General features: G+C 37.2%; 1 protein-coding gene across 2 annotated transcripts in view; it reads left to right on the forward strand.

The window, feature by feature from the left end:
- Window positions 1-20,188, forward strand: part of LOC122812816 (tartrate-resistant acid phosphatase type 5-like) — a 245,051-nt gene that overhangs the window by 36,854 nt on the left and 188,009 nt on the right. For both annotated transcript variants that reach the window (XM_044084869.1, XM_044084868.1), the window contains exon 3: window positions 17,148-17,347. In XM_044084869.1, the coding sequence (XP_043940804.1) occupies window positions 17,148-17,347 (200 nt within the window). The remainder of the gene's footprint in view (window positions 1-17,147; window positions 17,348-20,188) is intronic.

Raw genomic sequence — 20,188 nt, forward strand, 5'->3', positions numbered from 1 at the left:
ACTATGATTGGTATGAACCTAGCCTTGAGCAGCATTCTACCATCACCATCACCACGAATTATGCCGCAATATGAACAAAAGTTTATTGATTCAAAACTGGTGTACCTTCTAGTGTCATTCAAAGAGGGTACACTGGATATCAGTCTGGGAAGAAATGGTAGACAGTTCCAACTGCTTTGCCAGGGATGTGCCTGCACTCCCCAAAGGCCTTCATATATTGGCTAAATACTTGTTTACCCCATAGTGCCTTTTTAGGCAATGTCAGTCTTCTAAAGATTACAACATAACTAAACAGAACCTGGATAACATTATGATATTGCTGCTCAACAAAAACAAACTTCACTTCCTAGAGGCACTCCATAACCTGGAAAACATTGAAAGATGTATCATCACAGAGACAGCTGGTTCAAGACCATTGAAAGCACTCCATCAACGCAGGGTTTCAATGCCTATCACAAGTTCAGGCCCGCTGCATTAGACAATTACATTAAAGGTCATGGTGTCTCCATATTCTTAAAAACACTTTATTCCTAGACTTGTTTGACAAGATCTTCTTTCTTCTTCTTCTTTCGGCTTTTCCCAGTTAGGGGTCACCACAGTGGATCACCTGTCCGCTCATGATTGGCAGTGGAGTTTTACAGTGTTGAGTTGCCAGCCTGGCACCCAACCTTCCACAGAAGGCACACACATTCACACCTAGGGCCAATTTAGTGTCCAATCCACCTGCAGTATGTATTTGGGATGTGGGAGGAAACCAGAGCACCTGGAGGAAACCCATGCAACCACAGGGAGGACATGCAGACTCTGCACAGAAGGCACCCCAGCCGAGGATTGAACCGGAGAACCTCTTGCTGTGAGGTGGCAATGCTAACCGCTGCACCACTTGACAAGATAATAAACTTAAATTTCTCCACATCCAACTTACTATTAACAAAACCATTTATCATATTATAGCTATCTATAGGACTGCCTCTGTGTCCCCTTCAGGCCATGCCTCTTACAATACTAGTATGGAGTCTTTGTGTAATTAGCCAAACACCATTTTCCTAGGTGACTTCAACTATCCCTCTATAAACTGAGAGACCAATACATCCTCAAACATGTATTCCCAGAGATTTCTGGGCTTCATCACTACAAATCCCCTGGATCAATTAGTCCACGTCCCAACCAGTGGCCATAAAATCTGTGGCTTGGCCCTTACCAACATGGGAAGCTTTGCTCCCCATGAACTTTAACTTTCTCCCTGGTTGAATCAGACCATAAAATAATCACATTAACCATAAGACTGAATCATAGGATCACAGGATCATTGGAAGTTGCTAGGCTATTGGCCCTGAGGTCCTTACAAGACTAGCCAAGAATTTAGCCCATGTTCCAACAAGTCAGGACCCTATGTCACTGTCCAGCAGGGATACAGCTGGAATCCCAGGGATGTATTTTCTATTCTCCATCCAGTTATCCAGGTTGTGCTTAAAAAGGGTTAATGAGGTACTCTGCTTTATGTGGAAAGGGAGTCTATTCTACAAAAGGGGGAGTCTCTGCGACATGAATCTGTCCTGCCAACAAGTCCTATTGATGTCACAGTCCAGGTCAAGGTCACTTGTGCAGGTTACTCGAGTGGAGCTTGACTTCCGGATATGCAACAGTCTTATCAGGGCGGGGTCTGAGATTGCTTTGTATGCTAGACAGAGGTCACCTCTGTGGAGTCTGTAGGAGACTGAGTAGAGGGACAGAGCTTTTAGCCTATCTGTGTACGGTAGATGTTTGAGGCCCTGGATTCTCCTGGTGAGGAACCTCTGTGGTTTCTCCAGCTGCAGCATGTACTTTGTAAGATGCATGCCGAAAGGGGCATTGTACTCAGTAATGGGTCTTATAAGGGAAGAATACAGGGATGTTATGACCACCTTGTCCCTAGATAAGATACTCTTACTAATGAGGTGGGCCATGTAGAAAGATTTTAGTACAATGGTGGCAATATGGTGGTTAAAAGTCAGTTTGATATAAATCTGGGTGCCCAAGTCCCCACGACTGATTGTGTGCTTAGGACCTTATTATCAATGTGATAATTTGTGGGGATGTCACTTTCCCCGAAAGGGATGATGATGCATTTTTTTGGCATTCAGTTTGAGGCCATGTTTCTGGCACCAGTCCTTTGTTTGGGTGAGACCCTCTTGGAGGATATTCATGTCACTAGGGGAATTGATGACTGCACCCAGCTTGCAGTCATCTGCAAACCTTGTCAGCCATAGCCCACTAGATTTGGCCTGCACCTCCAAGAAGTATCTCCCAAACAGCAGAGGCCCCAAGACTGATCCCTGGGGTGCACCACTTGTTACAGGTCTACTACTTGGGGTAGCTTCCCCTATTTTGACTAGGTAGGTTCTATCAGTGAGCCAGTTTGCTATCCATCTGGTAACATATGGATTGGTGCCTAGTTGAGTGAGTTTATCTATTATACCTAAGTGGGAATAGTATAGAAGGCTTTGGCAGGTAAAGGTAGGTGGTATGCACCATCTTTCCCTCGTCTATGGCCTTGGTGACTGTTTCAAAGAAGTCGACCAAATTTAACAGGCATGACCTCCCCTTGACAAAACCAAACTGTGTGGGATCAAGTGTCTGGAGGTTGCCAATGTCCTTGTTAATGAGGTCCATGATAATCTGCTCCATGGTCTTGCAGATCAGGCTAGTTAGGCTGATGGGTCTATAGATCCCTGGATCCGTGGATGCTCCACCTTTGTGCAAAGGGATGACAGTAGCTGTCCTCCACTTGGCAGGGTTGAAACCGGTACTCAGGCTTTGGATGAATAGGGTGCCTAATGGTGCTGCAAGTTCCTGTCTGAGTTCATGTAGGATGTAGCCTGGGATGTTATTGGGTATCATGGAGGCTGTATTTTTTTTTTGCCTTAGAGATGGGAGTAATTTATTTTTATTTATTTATTTATTTATTTTACATTTGTTTACCGGGCTGGTCCAACTGGATACATTTCCATTATCAGCAGAAGCCCAGGGAGAAAAGCTCCACATTGAAGTTAATACAAAACAAATTATTTACATAAAGAAAGTAAGTAGTTAGTAAAATACAAACAGAAACATGGTTCAATCTAGATTATACTAATTTAGAAAATATACTAGGAAGGACACTTACTCTAATTCTATTTACAGTACAAGATAGGGGAGTTCTATTTTAGTAAAGCATTCATGAAGATATAATTGATTCAGTAAATATATACACATGCACAGTTCTATATTAATTAATATCAGAGGCTATTAACAAGGGAGTTTTAGAGATTAGCTTCTCAAGGGGAGTGAGTAGTGAGAGATAAAAGAAGGTATTAAAAAAAAAAAATGACTTGTTCCCTAGAGATAAGGGGAGGGGAGCAGGTACTGGGGATGTCATGTTTTACTGATGGGGGGGGGGGGACAGAGGAGTGAAATTTTCACTGAACCTGTCTACCAGTAGGCTGGCTATATCTACAGCGTGTGTGTATGTGGTGTCCTTGATCACCAGTTCTGAGTAGATCTGGGTGCTTCCCTTGAGATTGCGAACATATGTGAAGAAGGCCTTATGATTGCCTTTAGTAGATGTCGCCAGTTTGGACTCGAAGTTTGCTTTGGAGGATTTCACTAGTGCTCTTATTTGCTTGCTCGGGCTAAGGAGAGATTGCTTCCAATTAGGCACCTTATCCTTCTTGGTCCTGGACAGCAATGTTTTTACTTTTATTACTGAGTTTATTTATTGTAGATGTCCACCAGACAGGTTTACTCTTCCTTGAGGAGGAGGATTTCATCCTATCTAGTATTCCTGATTCCATGCAGGTATATAAATGCTCATATAATACTTTGGTGTAGCTTTGGATATATGTTCCAGCTCCTGCTGAGGGGGAGGGGCTGTGAAGCTGTTTATACCTTCCCTTAGGAGGTTGCAATCAGCTTTGATGAAGTTTTTTTGTTGGACCCTAGCTGTGGGTGGGGGAGATGGTGACTTTGAAAGTGACTGCTTTGTGGTTGGAAAAAGTGAGAATCAAACTCTGTATCTTATGTCTGTGAGTCAAATACTTTAACAATTACACCAACCTCCATGCTAGTCCTGAATCCTGAAGCATCTTCCACTATCTCAGAATTCAAGAGATTATGTGAAGGCTGACATTCTAAAACTGAGTGATGACCTGGCTAATTTCAAAAGTCCCTCCATTTTGATGATCCCACTGCTTATGCAGAATCATTCCCTTTTAAATTCCACACATATGTAGATAGCTGTATGGATGCATATATCCTCCTCAAAAATAAATAAAATGTCAAATTAAAAAATACTACCCCATGTTGGAACCCAAATATAAACAGGCTCTATAATAAAAAAACTCACTGCAGACAAAAATAAATCTAAGTCTCAAAATTCAAAAAAAAAAAAAAAAAACCTCTTGCTGAACTTAAAAAGGAATTCTGGACCATGATAAAATAGCAACCCATGTGAAGGATAACCACATAAACTTCTTTAATTATATTAGCAATTACAGAAAATATACCTGACACTGTGCAGAGCTAACAGTAACTGATATTCTCAGACCAGGAGGACATAGCCAAACTGTTACTGGACAATTTCACAACTTTCACCCCTTTACTCTCCATTAACAAAGAAATAATACTCAACATTGTGCAGAGCTAATAGTAAATGATAGACTCAAAGGCCATAGCCAATCTACTAGTCGGCAAATTCGCAACCTTCACTCCCTCTTGCATCCAGTATTTTCATATCACATATCCAGATTTATACCCCCACTCTCAAATCTCCCAACAACAAGTTCTCAAGATGCTAAGACCAAAAACTCCAAATCTATGAGGTAAGACAACACACCAGGCTGAATACTGGCCAGCACGAAACATGACTTGTCTGGCCTCCCACAGACTTTATTCAATGTTAGCCTCAAAACAGGCTTCATGCTGGGTGACTGTAAGGACAGCAGCAATCATTCCCTTGCACAAAGTTGGGACTTCAATGAACCTGGTTAGTTGTAGACCCATAAGCCTTACTAGTCTCATCTGTAAGGCTATAGAAAGGATCATTATGGAATTAATAAACAATGATATAAGTAAAAATGCACTCATAAAATGAGTAAACCAAAGCGGCACAAGGATAAAAAAGAACTTTAATAAACAAAATGTTAGCACTTTCACAGTATAACTTCAACTGCTTCTTCAGGCAAATTTCAGTAAGATACATTCCAATTTAAATACAGATAGCTGCAATCAATTATTGAATCTCACTGTCTTCATTGAGGAAGTATGGTGGAAGAGAGCTTTGGTTTATTCATTTTATGAGTATATTTTTACTATTTATTTTATCGAGTGAACAATTAATCCGTTTTGTCGACATTTTTATTTGTGCCTTTGTGGAATGATATACGTAACCCACAGACACTCAGTGAAACCCATTTCAGATTTGTAAAGGGATGGTCCTGCCTATTTCACCTGGTTGACTTTTTTGAAAAAGTTACTGAAGCAACAGACAAGGGTAAAAGAGTGCCCACTGCATATCTGGACCTCACAAAGGTCAGGTATCATAGATAAATTCTTGCGACTAAATGTCAATCCCTCTGATCCCTGTGATCTCTCTGTAAATCATTAGATGGCAAACTGGGTCACTAATAGAATGTAGGAAGTCTGAATGGGCAGCTCTTCCTCTTCCAAAAGACCTGTCACAAGTGGTTTATCCCAGGGTTCAGTCCTTTGGCCACTCCTCTTTGACATTTACTTCTCAGAGACCAAAGCTAATGTTAAGAGTTTGTGGTTGACCAGTTTTGCAGATGACTGCAAAAGTGATGCCATCATAAACTTACCACAGGACACCAAGATCTTCCAAGAGAGCCCATCCCAGATAAATAGCTGGTGTTAAAACTGTCTACTAAAGCTAAATGCTAAGAAGCAGATAATCATATTCATTGGCCACTGTGATTTCACTTGTAAGTGTCATGTTGATAGCAGCCCCCATGAAAATGTATCCTGTAGGTAGGGATCTAGCAACCTATGTTGACAAATGTAAAAGCATATGATGACTGCTGCAGGAATGCCATGCACACTTATGCCTTCAGGTTCTGCCCTCACTTTGCACTTGCTTAGCTCAAATGCCTATGAATCCTATACTATGCAACTCCTTTAAGTGGGCAGCATGCTCAGTAGGATATTTATATAGACCCCACCAATCAAGGACTGCATTTTTCCTGGTTGCTCTTAACCTCACTGCCTAAAAAGTACAGTGGTAGTTCTTGGCAGCAAGGTCTGTGGTCCATGAAACAGAAGAATGCAGATTGTCCTCATATTGTATACTTTGCAAACTGATTATGAATTATAAAAACAGGGAGTTAAATTTCCATGGTGAAAGAAAATCAAAATAGACATTTCTCTTTCAGAATTAATGCAGATTTAATCTACTTCAGCCATAGATCTTTTTTTTAAAACAGCAATGGATTGTCAGTCTCACTATTGTGTAAATCAGGTTAAGTAACTTGTAATATATGTGGTACAAACATAGGGTCTGGTTAAAGTGCTACTTATAATAAATACTAACTTAATCAGGAAATGGAAAAACAAAGTTTATGACTCAGCACCTACCGAGGCTTTACAATAAAATAACTTCACATATACAACAGACAAATGTTTAGGTAAAATTAAAAAGCAGTTCCATTGCAAATTTGATTGCAAATGTCTAACTGCAGCTGTAGCCAACTAAGCTGTTTGAAGTGCAACATTCTGAGTCAAAATGGTGAAGATGTGATAATATCTTAACTAAGGATAAAAGAAGTAAAGTATTTTGGCAAGCTGCAAAACATTATACACTTTTAAAATTAATGTTTGCTACAAAGTTGCTGTATGACTACAGTTTTAAGTTTATCTAAGTTAGAAAGATAAAAAACTAGCAGTGTGTATAATAGTGGTTTGAATGAAAATTGTGAAAATGAAATAGAGAAGCTACTAAACATGCAGTTGTTTAAGAAATATAGAACAATTAACTGAAGTCAAAAGTGGATCATGGACATGCAGGCAATGCAAGATGTCTCCAAAATATGACTTATTCTGACACATTGTATCTTTAATTTTTCTTTTCTTCTGATACCATGCAACATCTTCTGTATAAGATTATATGTTAAGATGTGGCAGACAGGTACCTTGTTATACATTCACACTCTAACTTTGAGATCAAATGACTTCAAGTGAAGCATTATATGACACATACATGCTTACTTAGATTTAAGCTAAGTATCACAGCCGGTACTAACTACTATCATTATCTAAGATACCAGGCACTTGATGAATATCATGGGTCCATAAGGTAGGACAAATGACAAAGGAAGTAAACTGGTAATGCAGTTATCCTATACTGAGCATGAGAAACTACTAATGTACCTTGTAAATGTGAATCTGTAGTTAGGCATCCTTTGTGTATAAGAGGATCAAGAAAACATTCCTAATAAATCAGAGAGCAGGGATTGTAGTGTTAAAATTATGAATTTCTGTACTCTTAGAAATTAGTTTGGATCTAATAGGTTCAAAATTGACTTCTGCTGGTTCTCCTTTTTGGGAACAGGGATGAAGTTGGACACCCATCCTTTCTCTTGCCAGTAACTGATTTATAGAGAGAGAGAGAGAGAGAGAGAGACAGAGAGAGAGAGAGAGAGAGAGAGAGAGAGACACATCGTGGACTCCATTGCCACTTCTAAATAAATCACTGCTAGGTCCACTGCACTGGTACCGATTGTTGATCCTGGAATGTTTGTCCAGCCTCGTATGAGTTGGTGTCTGAGAGTCAGGTTCTAAACAAGCCTTATGTAAAGTATCTGTAAATGCTTCAATTACTGGAAGGGGTACCTAAGTGCTTGGGCTGTGTAATGTCCAACAAGGTTATACATCTCCTTTTAGGTGAGGAGATCTTTTTTAAATAGTCTTTCATAATGTTCAGTGCATCCCCAAAGATAAAATATGTGGGTTGTAAAATAAATAGAACCCTCATTATCAGTATTAAATGCACTAATGAGTGAATCAGTTCAAGACTAAATAAGGATGACTTACAAGATAAATCTAGTTCTCCCAGTGTGAAAACAGAAACTCAACAGACAAAGCCAATATACTTTTGTGTTGATGGGTACATTTCAGTAACTGCTAGTAAGTGTACTGCCTGGATGCCAAGAAAAAGAAATATAGAGCACCTGGAAAAAATCAGCTACAAAAAGTGAGGAAGAAACACTGACTGAGGAATGTTCTGCAGCTGTTCAGCAAAAAGCAATGCCAGACATGACTTCCAGTAACCTACAAGAAGATACAAGACAACCATACACAGACCTGGTTAAAATAAATGAAACACTGATGGAGTATATCAACACAAACAACAAAAGGCTGGGAAAAAATGAAAGAAGCTTTAAACAGATATTCAAATGAGGTTCTAAAGCTGTAAAAATCAGAGGATGAAATGAAGAAAAGGCTGGGTGAGGATGAGACTTCTCAAGAAGAGATGTTGAAAAAAAATAATATAATTATAGGACAGAGCACATAGGGAAAACCTGAGATTTTCAGCTATATCGGGGAAGCTGGAAGGAATAGACTGTATTCATTTTATGAAAGCGCAAATAAGCAACTAGACTGGTATTCTACAGCAGGAGTTGTTAGTTGAAAAGGCACATTGTGTGTATGCTCCAAACCTGGCTATGAGAATGCAGTCCAGACCTTTAATAGTAAAGGTGCAATCCTACCAGCAGAAGGTGTTGATTCTGACAAAAGTGTGGCAGAAGGACAAAGCACTAAAAGTGGGAAACAGCAGAGTGTTTGTGGAGAACAATTACTCATTGTACACTAGGCAGAAGAGAAGTAAGTTCATTCCACTATTCAGGGGATGTCGAGATGCAGCTGTGAAATTCAAACTGCTGTACACAGTAGTCTTCAAGATAGTCTTAAGTGGAGGGACAAAATTATTTTTTGATGAAGTACATGATAAGGAGGAAATACAAGAGTTTGTCCAACAAAAAGTGAGCTGTGAAACAGAAACAGATTCTGCTTCTTGTTTTTCTGATAATAAAGACCAAAGAGAAACTGTACCTGTAAAACCTTTTCCAATATTTCAGTGGAAAATGTTGGAGAGAAGGAAGGGAGCACAAGAATTGACAAGAGGAATCAAGAGTATATTGCAAACGAAGTAGAGACAAGTTTTGGAAGATGGAGATGAATAGTAATAAATCCAATAATTGAATGTGGGTTACCATGCAATAATTATATTTGTGGCAAATGACAAAACAAGAAAATCTGAAAGTATTGGACTTTTTCAGAATGTGTTGGACTTGTGGGGGACTCTAAAGTATATGCCCTCCTTCACATCATTAATGTTCTGAAAAATGCTTTGGGGATGGGAAAAGAGGGCAGAAAGTTAACTGTAAGTAAAGAAAAGCATTTTTTTCTTAATAGTACTATTTTTGTGATGTATGATTTTCTTTGCACGCTTTAAGGTAACGTTTTCTCAGTTATTTTTAAGTACAATGGGATTATAAATAGGAGCTGCTGTTCTTTTTTTCCTTTATTTCTTCCTTCTCTCTTTCTTCTTGTTCAGTTTTAAGAAATGTAGGCACTGCCATGTTACAAAAAACAAAACAAAAAAAAAAAAACTGCATACACCATCAACTCCTACATCATCTCTTGCATCACAACTTGCTTGTAGACTCACAACATGGTTTTAGGCCCTACCACAGTACTTCTACTGCCCTTCTCTCCTTCACTGACATAATCAACAAAAATCGCAATAACAACCTTTTCTCCTCTGCACTATTCCTGGACCTCTCGAAAGCATTCGATATGGTCAACCATCAACTTCTCCTACACACTTTAAAATCCCTCTCACTTGATTCACTAGCACTACAGTGGTTTGACTCGTACTTGACTAACAGAAAACAAGCAGTCCTCTGGGACAGCCATCTATCCTCTCAGCTCCCAGTTACTATTGGCGTCCCACAAGGATCCATCTTAGGTCCCCTCCTTTTCTCTATATTCATAAATAACCTGCCCACTTCCCTCCCTACATCCACTTGTATACAGTATGCTGATGATTCAACTCTCATCTGCTCTGCTCCATCCCCATCAGAACTCCATTCTTCTACCCAATTGGTCTTCACAGCAGCAGAAAAATGGTTTCAACATATCTGTCTCCTCCTAAATCCCAAAAAAAACAAACTTCTACTTTTCACCCCAACCCTTAAATCCACCCCAATCTCTTTTTCCATTGTGTCCTGCAATGGCAATATCATTAAACCTGACCATTCCACAAAACTACTAGGCATTACCATAGACAATCAGCTAAACTTTGACCATCACATTGATTTAACTATCAAGACAGTTAATAAAAAAATAGGTGCCCTCTACAGACGTAAGCCCTTTCTTACTGCCACATCCCGAGTGTCTCTTGCCCAAACGCACCTCATCTCTACACTACTGTATGCCTCTCCATCTTTTATCAACATTTCTAAAGCTAACCTTCAGAAACTTAATTCAGCCTACTATAGTATTGCCAGGTTTGCCACAGGCTCTCCATTCCGTACTCATCACTGTATTAACTTAAAAAAACTTAACTGGCTAGAACTTCCAAACCTAATACTCCTACAGCAATTAGTCATCACTTTTAAAATTCTACATTACCCCTCCAATACACCCATACTGAATAACCTCATCACACCTTATAAAAATCTTACTACACTTCGCTCAGCCAACAAGCTTCTAGTAACTACTCTCAAATCTCATAATAAAGCAGGTGACTCCTTATTTGCAAACACTGTTGGATCATATTGGAATAAACTTCCCAGAGAACTGACTTCCCTAGGCTCATCTCACCTTTTCAAAAAACAGATTAGAAATCATTTACAAAATCACTGGCTATGCCCATGCTCCAATCCCGACTGAGCTCAGCAAAGATTTTACCCTCTCCAGTCCCCTCCTTTCACTTCCACTGATTATGCTTAACTTCTGATTGATTTCCCTTCTGACCATCTGCTTTCTTTCTCTTACTTCTTTTATCACACTTCCTATATCCTCCTACCTCATGCTTTTAAAACTACGTTTTGATCACCCTCACTTCTCTTACTCACTTACTGGCTACTCCTATGCGAGGCTATGTCCTTAATATTAGTACCAGACACAACTTGTACTTTTCCACTTTTTGCTTACTTCATTTCTGCATTTTTTCAAAATACATAATAACCGTTCCTTTACCTGCTTTCGTATTTTACACTGTATATTCAATTGTTGTTTGCTGTTTGTCATGTTTGATTGTTTTTTTTGATTATTGATTTTTTTGAATTGTAAAGTTTATAGTATGATAGTGGAGCTTTTCTCCTCGGGACTCTGCTGAAAATGGACATGTATCCAGCCAGACTAGCCCGGTTAAAAAATATAAAATAAATAAAATAATAAATAAATAAAAAATAAATTAAAAAAAAAAACACTGGTTAAAAGAGCATGACAAAAGAAAAATTAATGTGTTTTTTCTTACTCTTGTATGGGGTGACTGGATTAAGGAACTTAGATTGATTTAGTAACATGTTTTAAGAAAAAAGCAAGTAAATGAAAAAGAATATTGAATATTATAAGGCTTTTCTAGCAAATGAATGTATGTTTGGTAGCAATTCTGTATCTGGCCTGCTTGTCTCCATGGAAACAATTTGATAAAGAGAAATTGACTGTCTGGTTCTCATGTCTCCATGGAGACCATCTGAAAACGAGAAATTGGTTGTCTGGTTCTCATGTCTCCTTAGAGACAATATGATAAAGAGAAATTTGTTACAGTCTGGTGGAGAGTGATTGGTTGGGGAAAAAAGAAAATAAAAACTGTCTAGGAGATAATGTCTGAAAGCATTAGAGGGTTTTCATACTTGGGAAGGCTATGAAAACAGATAAAAAACAGGTAGCACTTAGTAGAAGCACAAGCTGCACCATTCATCTTAGCATGGATGACCTTTCTTTTACATTAACTAATGTTTGTGAGTGTGGCTGTCAGTTTGAGAGATTTATTCTTATTAGGAGGGTAAAACTTCAATATTTGAAGATGTACATAGTTTTGGGTGTTAGTATTAAATTAATTTTAGGAGTATTGGAGGTTTTTTTGAGGGCTTTCAATAAAACAAAATATTTTGTAAAGTGTGACATAGGCTCAAATGGATATGATAAGAAACAATTATATAAAAGTTCAACCTGCTAAACAGTATATGCATATAACACAAAAGCTGGAACTAGGAATTTAACAAAAAAGGAGTTATACATAAAAAGTGGGAATAATAACGTTTTTAATACAATGTCAATGGTCTTACTGATAAATGCAAAAAAAAAAAAGAGACTTGTGAGCTATATTAAAAATGTAGCATGCAAATAGTTGTGTTACAGCAGACCCACATGGAAAGAATTGAACATATGAATTTGATAAAGAAAGGTTTTCAGGATGGTTATTCAGCAGAATATCTGGGACAAAGGAAAACAGCAGTATTTATATTAATTGCAAGAGGAGTGCCAATAGTGACAGAAGAGGATAAATAAGATAATAATGGCAGATTTGTAGTGCTAAGGGGTTACTGGCAAGGGAGGAGGATTACACTGGCATGTATTTATATTCCACCTAAGACTGCTATAATGGAGCTTAAGAAAATTCCAGGAGAAATAATCAGCTTTCAGCAAGGAATATTACTTATTGGTGAGGACTGGAATTTGATTTGCAGCAGTGAAGATGTATCTGAGGGGCCCGGAAGAGAAAGTATAACAAAGAAGGGTAGATTTTTGAAGAAATTTATGAAAGTATTTGGCATGAAAGATGTGAATTCAGTAGTAGGAGTTTGGAGTGAATTTACACATTATTTCCCAAGATATAAAAACTGGGCTAGGCTAGACAGAATTTACATTTCACATGAACATGTGCATTTAATTGAAGGTCTTGATATGCACCCAGTAACTATTTAAGATCATGCACTGATAATAACTAAAATAAAAACACAGGGTAATGAAATAAAAAAATGAGACACTGGCACTTTACCACTTATCTGTTGAAAAGAGAGGAATTTTTAAGGCATGTGTAGTGAAGATTATTCAGGAGCTGTTTGAGAGGATAGAAAGTACTTCTGAAAATATAGCTAGGGAGTGGGATAAAATTAAGGTGCAGTTTAAAAATAGGGTGGAAATAAAAGAAAGGGAGGAGTATGGTTAAGAAGCAAGAAGAATTGTTTAGAGGGACTGACAGATGTTAAAGTATTGCAGAATAGGGGGAATCTCACAGAGCAATAAGAGGATTAACTGCAGAATGTTAAGCAGGAAATAAGGGATTACCTTGATAATATACACAAGTTTGCACAGATTGCTGTTAAGCAACTGTTTTTGAAAATAACACTAGAGCACAAAAAGTTTTAGCACAACAATTTAGGCAACAGAAAATAGAAAGGGCTGTCGCTAAGCTTAGGGAGCCTATAACAAGGATGGTAACAAAAGATCCTGTAGAGGTATTAGAAATATTTCAGAAATGCAATGAAAGTCTGTATAAAGCAGAGAAATATGGAAATCAAGAAAAGATACAAATGGAAATGTTTATAGAATAATTAAATATGCCAAGGTTAGAGGTAGATGATGCTCAATTACTAATGATTAGGATAAAGGAGATGAGATAAAAATTGTGATGTTTAACCAATCTACAGGAAAGACTCCAGGAGCAGATGGCATTCCTGTGGAAGTTTGGAAGCTACGAGGGAAAAACTGATAAAGATCTGGAAAATTTTGTTTAACAGTATTTTAAGAGGATGAGAAGTACCAACATCCTTGAACAAAGTAGTGGTAGGTGTAATACCTAAACAAGGTAAAGATCCATCATATCCAGCTTCATATCAATCAGAACCAGCTTCATACAGGCCCATTTCAATACTAAACTATGAATATAAAGTGTTCATATCTATAATGGCTAAAAGAATGGCAAAAGTATTTGCCAAAATTGATAGATATGGATCAGTGTGATTTTGAGGAGGGGAGGAAAACATTTGACATAATCAGCAAAACACTGATGATGCAGAGGGAAGCAGAATATAAGAAAATGCAATTGTTGTTTGTGGGTCTCGATGCAGTGAAAGCAGATGACAGAGAAATCTGGGACTTTATGAGCAGGGCAATGGAAGTATTTGCATTTCCTGAAAAAATTATAAGGTTGATTAGGAGACTATATGAGGGATTGGAGGTGAAACTTAAAGTGGGTGGGGTCCTCTCTGATAATTTATGCTTGAGCAGAGGAACTAGGCAGGGGTGTCCTCTTTTCCCTTTGTTATTTGCATTATATTTAGAACCACTGGCAAAGAAAATAAGGGACTCAGAAACTGAAGGATATAATTGGTATGGTTGTCAAGAAAAGCTAGCTCTATTTGCACATGATATTATTTTATATCTGACAAAACCAGAAAGAGACATTACAATGTTGTGGAACATTTTGAGACAGTTTCAAATATTTTGGGATACAATATTAATGAAGCTAAAACAAATGCAATAGTGATAAATGCTCACATATTAATTGGTTCAGCAATATCCATACTTATGGGGACATGATAAAATTAAGTATTTAGGAGTATAGATTAGAAATTATTCTGATGTGGCAGCTAAGCATATGTGGGAAGAAACTAAATAAAAGATAATACAAAAATTGAGAAAATGGAAGCTTTGTTATATGAATATGGACAATAAGGTGCAAGCAGTTAAAATGTTTTTAGTCCCATTTGTCTTATGCACAGGTCAGACATATTGTTATCAACCAGAGGAGAAGTTGTGGGTAGCAATTAATAAGGACCTGAAGGACTTTTTCTGGGAGGGGAAGATGGCAAGAGACAAGTGGGAGAAGATGATTCTTCCAGTTGAACAGGGCGGATTGGGATTACCTGATTTGAAGGGGTATTTAAGAGTTACACAGTTAAGGCTCCTATACATAGCACAAGCAGAAAACTATAATTCAAAGTGGAAAGGAATGATGATGAAACAGGGGGGAAGCTTAAGAAACAAGGAGAGACTGTGATTTTGGATGTAGGCCTTTAAGGAGGATAACAATAATCATACAGAATATCACATCTGTAAAGTAGCAGAAAGTATCCTAAGAACTAAGCCAACACAGGAATGGAGAAAGGAGATTCTGCTGATAGAGATGACTGCAATAAGTGATATAGACAGCAGGCAGGAAGGGGCTGGACTTTATTGGAGGAAACTGGCAAAGGAACCGAGGTATTGGGAGCAAATAACTAGACAGAGAAAGATGATAGACTGGAGAGACACCAAGAATTTATTTGAACTGCAGGTTAAAGATTGCCTTCCCTATGGTGGACTGATATCAGATTATAGGCCAAGAGATAGAAATAAGGGGGTCCTAAACAAAAGATCAGAACTGGTAGAGTTTTTGTAGACTCTAGAACAGAAGCTGCCATTATAAGAGGAATAATTAGTAGAGCATATAAAATATTGCACAATAAGTATAATAAATAATCAGAGGAAGTTAGAAAGGATTGGGAAGAGAGATTGGATAAGCAATTCACAAAGAAACAATGGGAAGCTACATGTATGTCCCCCAAATATGCAACAAAATGTAGAAGATTTAGGATTTCTGCTTGGAAATGTTTACATACATATTTTTCCATCCCAACGCAATGCAATGACATATGTCAGTTAAGGCAGATAACATATGTAAGTTTGTTCACCTGTTTTGGAAAGCTTAAGATGTATGCCTCCAGAATCATCACTGGGGCTACCATCCTATGTTTTTGACCCCTCCCTTCTTCCCAGGATAGGCTAGCACGTAAAAATCAAGGAAAACAGAAATAAACTGTATTAAGGTGAAGGAATTATTTCATATATCTCAACCAAAGTATATGTTACTGATCAAGTACATTAACCATATTAGATTATTACCCATTTTTGATATATATATATATATATATATATATATATATATATATATATATCTATATATCTATAGGTCCACTTTTATATCTTGAAATACTGAAATCTCAAATTTCAGTATCTCGAGACCACAATGTCGAAAGTGCAGTTTTTCGAAACTGCACTTTGCCAAATCTCAGTTTCTCAAATGCACAATAGGTGTAGTGTGATATGTACATGATTTTGTACTGCCTTTTTAAGGGTATTGTGTTATGGCAGCCGATATTTGTTTATGTACAGAGATTCAGGTAAGTGTTTAATTTTTAAGGGTTTTGCGTAGAAATGTGTTTGTTTTTAGTTTTTGTGGGGAGTTTTAGGGGTAGGTTGGGGTACATAGTTGAGACTGTATGTGCGTGAGTGTTGTTTGTGGTGATTTTAGTACATGTGTAGTGTGTGTGTGTGTGTGTGTGTGTGTGTGTGTGTGTGTGTGTGTGTGTGTCTGTGTGTCTGTTATTAATGAGTGTAAATATGACTGCAATGGGAGTGTAGGGTAGGTAAGAATGCGTTTGTGTTTTTTTATTTTTTTTCGAGTTAGTGCAACCTTGGAGTTGGTATATATAAGTAGCCTGGGTATGGGGGACACAGAAATGTATGGTGGTGTTTTCGGTTTTAGTTATGTACTGTTTATGTGTTGTTTTGGGGGGAGGGTTGGATATTTCTTTTTGTTTTATTTATTTTGATATTGTGAGTGTTAGTGATTGTGTAGTTTCGTGTTTATGAGGTTTCAGTATTTTAGTCTTGAAATAATGAAATTTGAGATTTCAGTATTTCGAGGTGGACCTATATATATATATATATATATATATATATATATATATATATATATATATTTTTTTTTTTTTTTTTCCAGAGTAAAATATGTGAATGTTTCAGTTTGTCCTAGGAAGTGTATCTGATTTGACAGAATTTGATACTACTTCGTCTTTATTTCCCAATGTGCATTGAATGACTAATTTATTGTTATTGTTACAATTGTGTTTTAGAAGTGAAGGTATTCATAAATATGTATATATGTATTTGCACAGTATTTTTGGGAGAAAAATAGAAGAAGGGAAAGGTAGAAAGCGAGAGAGAGAGAGAGAGGAGAGGAGGACACAAAGATGATTGCATTTTTAAGCATTCTTAGTTCTGACATCATATTAAACATTGAATATTTTTGTTTTTAAATAATACATATTTGTTTTTAGACACTTTAAAAGATGTCAGATTTCTTGTGATTGGGGATTGTGGTGGATTGCCTTTTCCACCCTACTTCACTAAGGTTGGGAAAACAACAGCAGCTGAAATGGCAAAAGTAACACAAAGCTTGGGAGTTGATTTCATCCTGAATCTTGGAGACAATTTTTACTATCATGGAGTAAAAGATGTAAATGATTTTCGGTTTAAGGTAAGCATGCATATGTTAACCCCATAAGGTAACATCTCAGTATTAACTATATATATTTTTTTCACATTTATGTCCAGTTATACCCTTTGTGAAGCAAACTTTTGATTGAAGCCAAAAGATACAACTTATGCTTTTAAATCTCAATGTCTACACAAACCAACAAATGTAGTAAACATTTTATTTGCTGGCCAAATAGTTTCATTGAATATTGCTGGTGGTATATATTGAGATGACTACTGAAAGCACAATGTACTGTACAATGGAATTTTATGGTGCGTCTTTCACAGTGAAAAAAGCCATCTTGTCAATTCTATCTTCATTTAATTATCATTGCCTGAAGATTTTCTAAATACTCCCGATTGTTTTGGTTATAACTTCGAGTACACTGTTGTTGGGTAAATCTGTTTACCATATTCTTTTATCTGTCACCTACCAGAAGTCCTACTTCTGCCACTGAATAGATTGCCATAGACAAGTGGGAGTGACAGACTTTTTCACAAGGCATATATGATCTTCTGGCCTGTGAGTTATTTGTTAAAGGAAACTAATCAAATGTCATTGAAAGAGTTCCTGTCACATGTTCATTCTGTATCTAACTGTTCTACACTAGAAAACATCTTGGTATTTTTTATACAGATCAATAAAGCTTTTATGTGAACACCACTTAAAAGCAAAACATGAATGTTGCGTTAACTACTGTTTTTTGGTTATCTTTTCATAGGTTCATAAGTTCATAGGATGATACTAGGCTATTGGCCCAGAGGCCCTTATAACTCTAGCCAATAATTTTGCCCTTGTTCCCACAAAGTCAGCACCTGTTTCCCCTGTCCAGCAGGGACACAAGTGGGATCCCAGGGGTGTATTTTCTGTTTCCCATCCAGTCGTCCAGGTTCTTCTTAAAGAACTTGAAAGGACAGATTCTATTAGAAACTAGAGAATACTGGTCAGTGGTCTTTATCTTCTGTATATATCAATGCCCCTCCAGTAGTTTTAATATGTAAAATTAAGAAAATTATCCTTTTTCAATAAATCACAGCTGATCATTGTAAATGCATAATAGTAACAAAGTGCCCATTCATTCTCTGAAATGTTTGCTTCCCTGTCCCACATACACATGTAGCAATATAACAGTGGGAATGAGCAGCCTTCACTGTTAAGCTGTTATTTCAGTACACTGGTAGTTAACTCGATCTTCTACTGTTGACATCAGATGTAATGAAAACTGTGCTTATATGGCAAGTTAAATTTAGTTTACATAAGTCAAAACATAAATAATTAACTCATCCTGGTCCCTGTGTTTTTCTCTGCTTTAACATTGTGCATTCCTGAAGCTGGCTCTGTGGTGAGGTGTGATGGAGCCCTGACTGCACAACAACCCTGGAGATTTAGATTCAGTTACTGAATCCAAGCCCTTATGTGTCAGATGGTGAGAGGGATAGGGTGTTTTGACATTTTTGTCAACTCAGCTACCCAGGGTGGGAGGGGCAGGGTTTACAGCCAATGACTATCAATAACTGATGCAAATCATTAAAAAAAATCTTCCATAGCTACTCAGTTTGCATTGTACCAAAGCTTTCTCATGATTGCTTATACTAGGGATTTCCCCATCCCTGTGCCCTTGGCCAAAAACAGAAGTCAGATATGTGTCAGGGAAGGTGAAGTGGATGAATGAGGTAGCACTTTGGGACACTGTTGATGGCAGACAACTGTGCTGGGAACGAAAAAAAAAAAACAACCAAAAAAAACAAACAAAACAAAACAAAAGTTTATTACTATGGGACTTTTGTGATTAAAAAAACACTGCTGGCCAGCAGATTCGTGAATCAGTAAAAATAATACTATTACTCAAATAATTGCTGATTATACATGTCTTTAATAATCAGACCGGTTTCGGCAAAAAAATATATATGCCTTCATCAGTGATACACAGCAAAAACACAAAACATTGCTCAATGAATATTTATGAGAATGCCTAACCAATGAGAATGAAAATCCCTGAATAATTAATAATAGTTTGTTCCCACAGCAAAAACAGGAGAAAAACTTAAATGAACAAATAAATAATAAACACATATGTGTCAGTGTAGCCATGAATTCACAAACAACTATAACTTATTAAATATGTAGCATAAAAATAGTAATATATATCTACCAAATCATGAATATAAATCCACATAGGCCATAAATATATGTGCACCATTATGGAATGGTCAACAAACAATATATAAATAATGGTTAAAAATATATATGAGAAGATAGAAAACACAAGATATAAGTAATAATTTGGTAACAATAATGTTCTCAATAAATTTGTGGTTATTGGTGAGCATTCATATTATCACGACATCTAATAAGGTATCCGCTGGAACCTGGAATACACAAATGTGAAAAAATAGGTTATAATAACATATAATATGACAACAATTGATATAGGTTATAAATGATCATTCAAACCTGGTGGGAAAAGTGCTCCCAATGTGGTGATCCAATACCTTTCTTTATGATTTAGAATGCTGTGCCAACCTTGTGGATTATTCCGATCTCCTGTGATTCTATTAATAATCATAAATGTGTACTGAGCCTGTGGATGCTTCAAAGTATAACGGAAAAGAGCATTGTGGTCTTTCTTATTCTTAATGTCACTTCTATGTTCATTGATACGTGTTCTCAATGGTCTCGATGTTTGACCCACATAGAAGGCAGAACAATGACAAGTGGCCAAATATACCACCCGACTGCTGCTGCAGTTGCCAAATATCTTACACTCATATTCCTTGCTGGTGTTTTGACTGGAAAATTGTTTGGATTTGCAAATTTGTTTACAAGACCCACAGTGTCCAC

Source organism: Protopterus annectens, chromosome 10.part0, assembly GCF_019279795.1.
Source record: "Protopterus annectens isolate FY-2018-M chromosome 10.part0, PAN1.0, whole genome shotgun sequence".
Taxonomy (NCBI): domain Eukaryota; kingdom Metazoa; phylum Chordata; order Ceratodontiformes; family Protopteridae; genus Protopterus; species Protopterus annectens.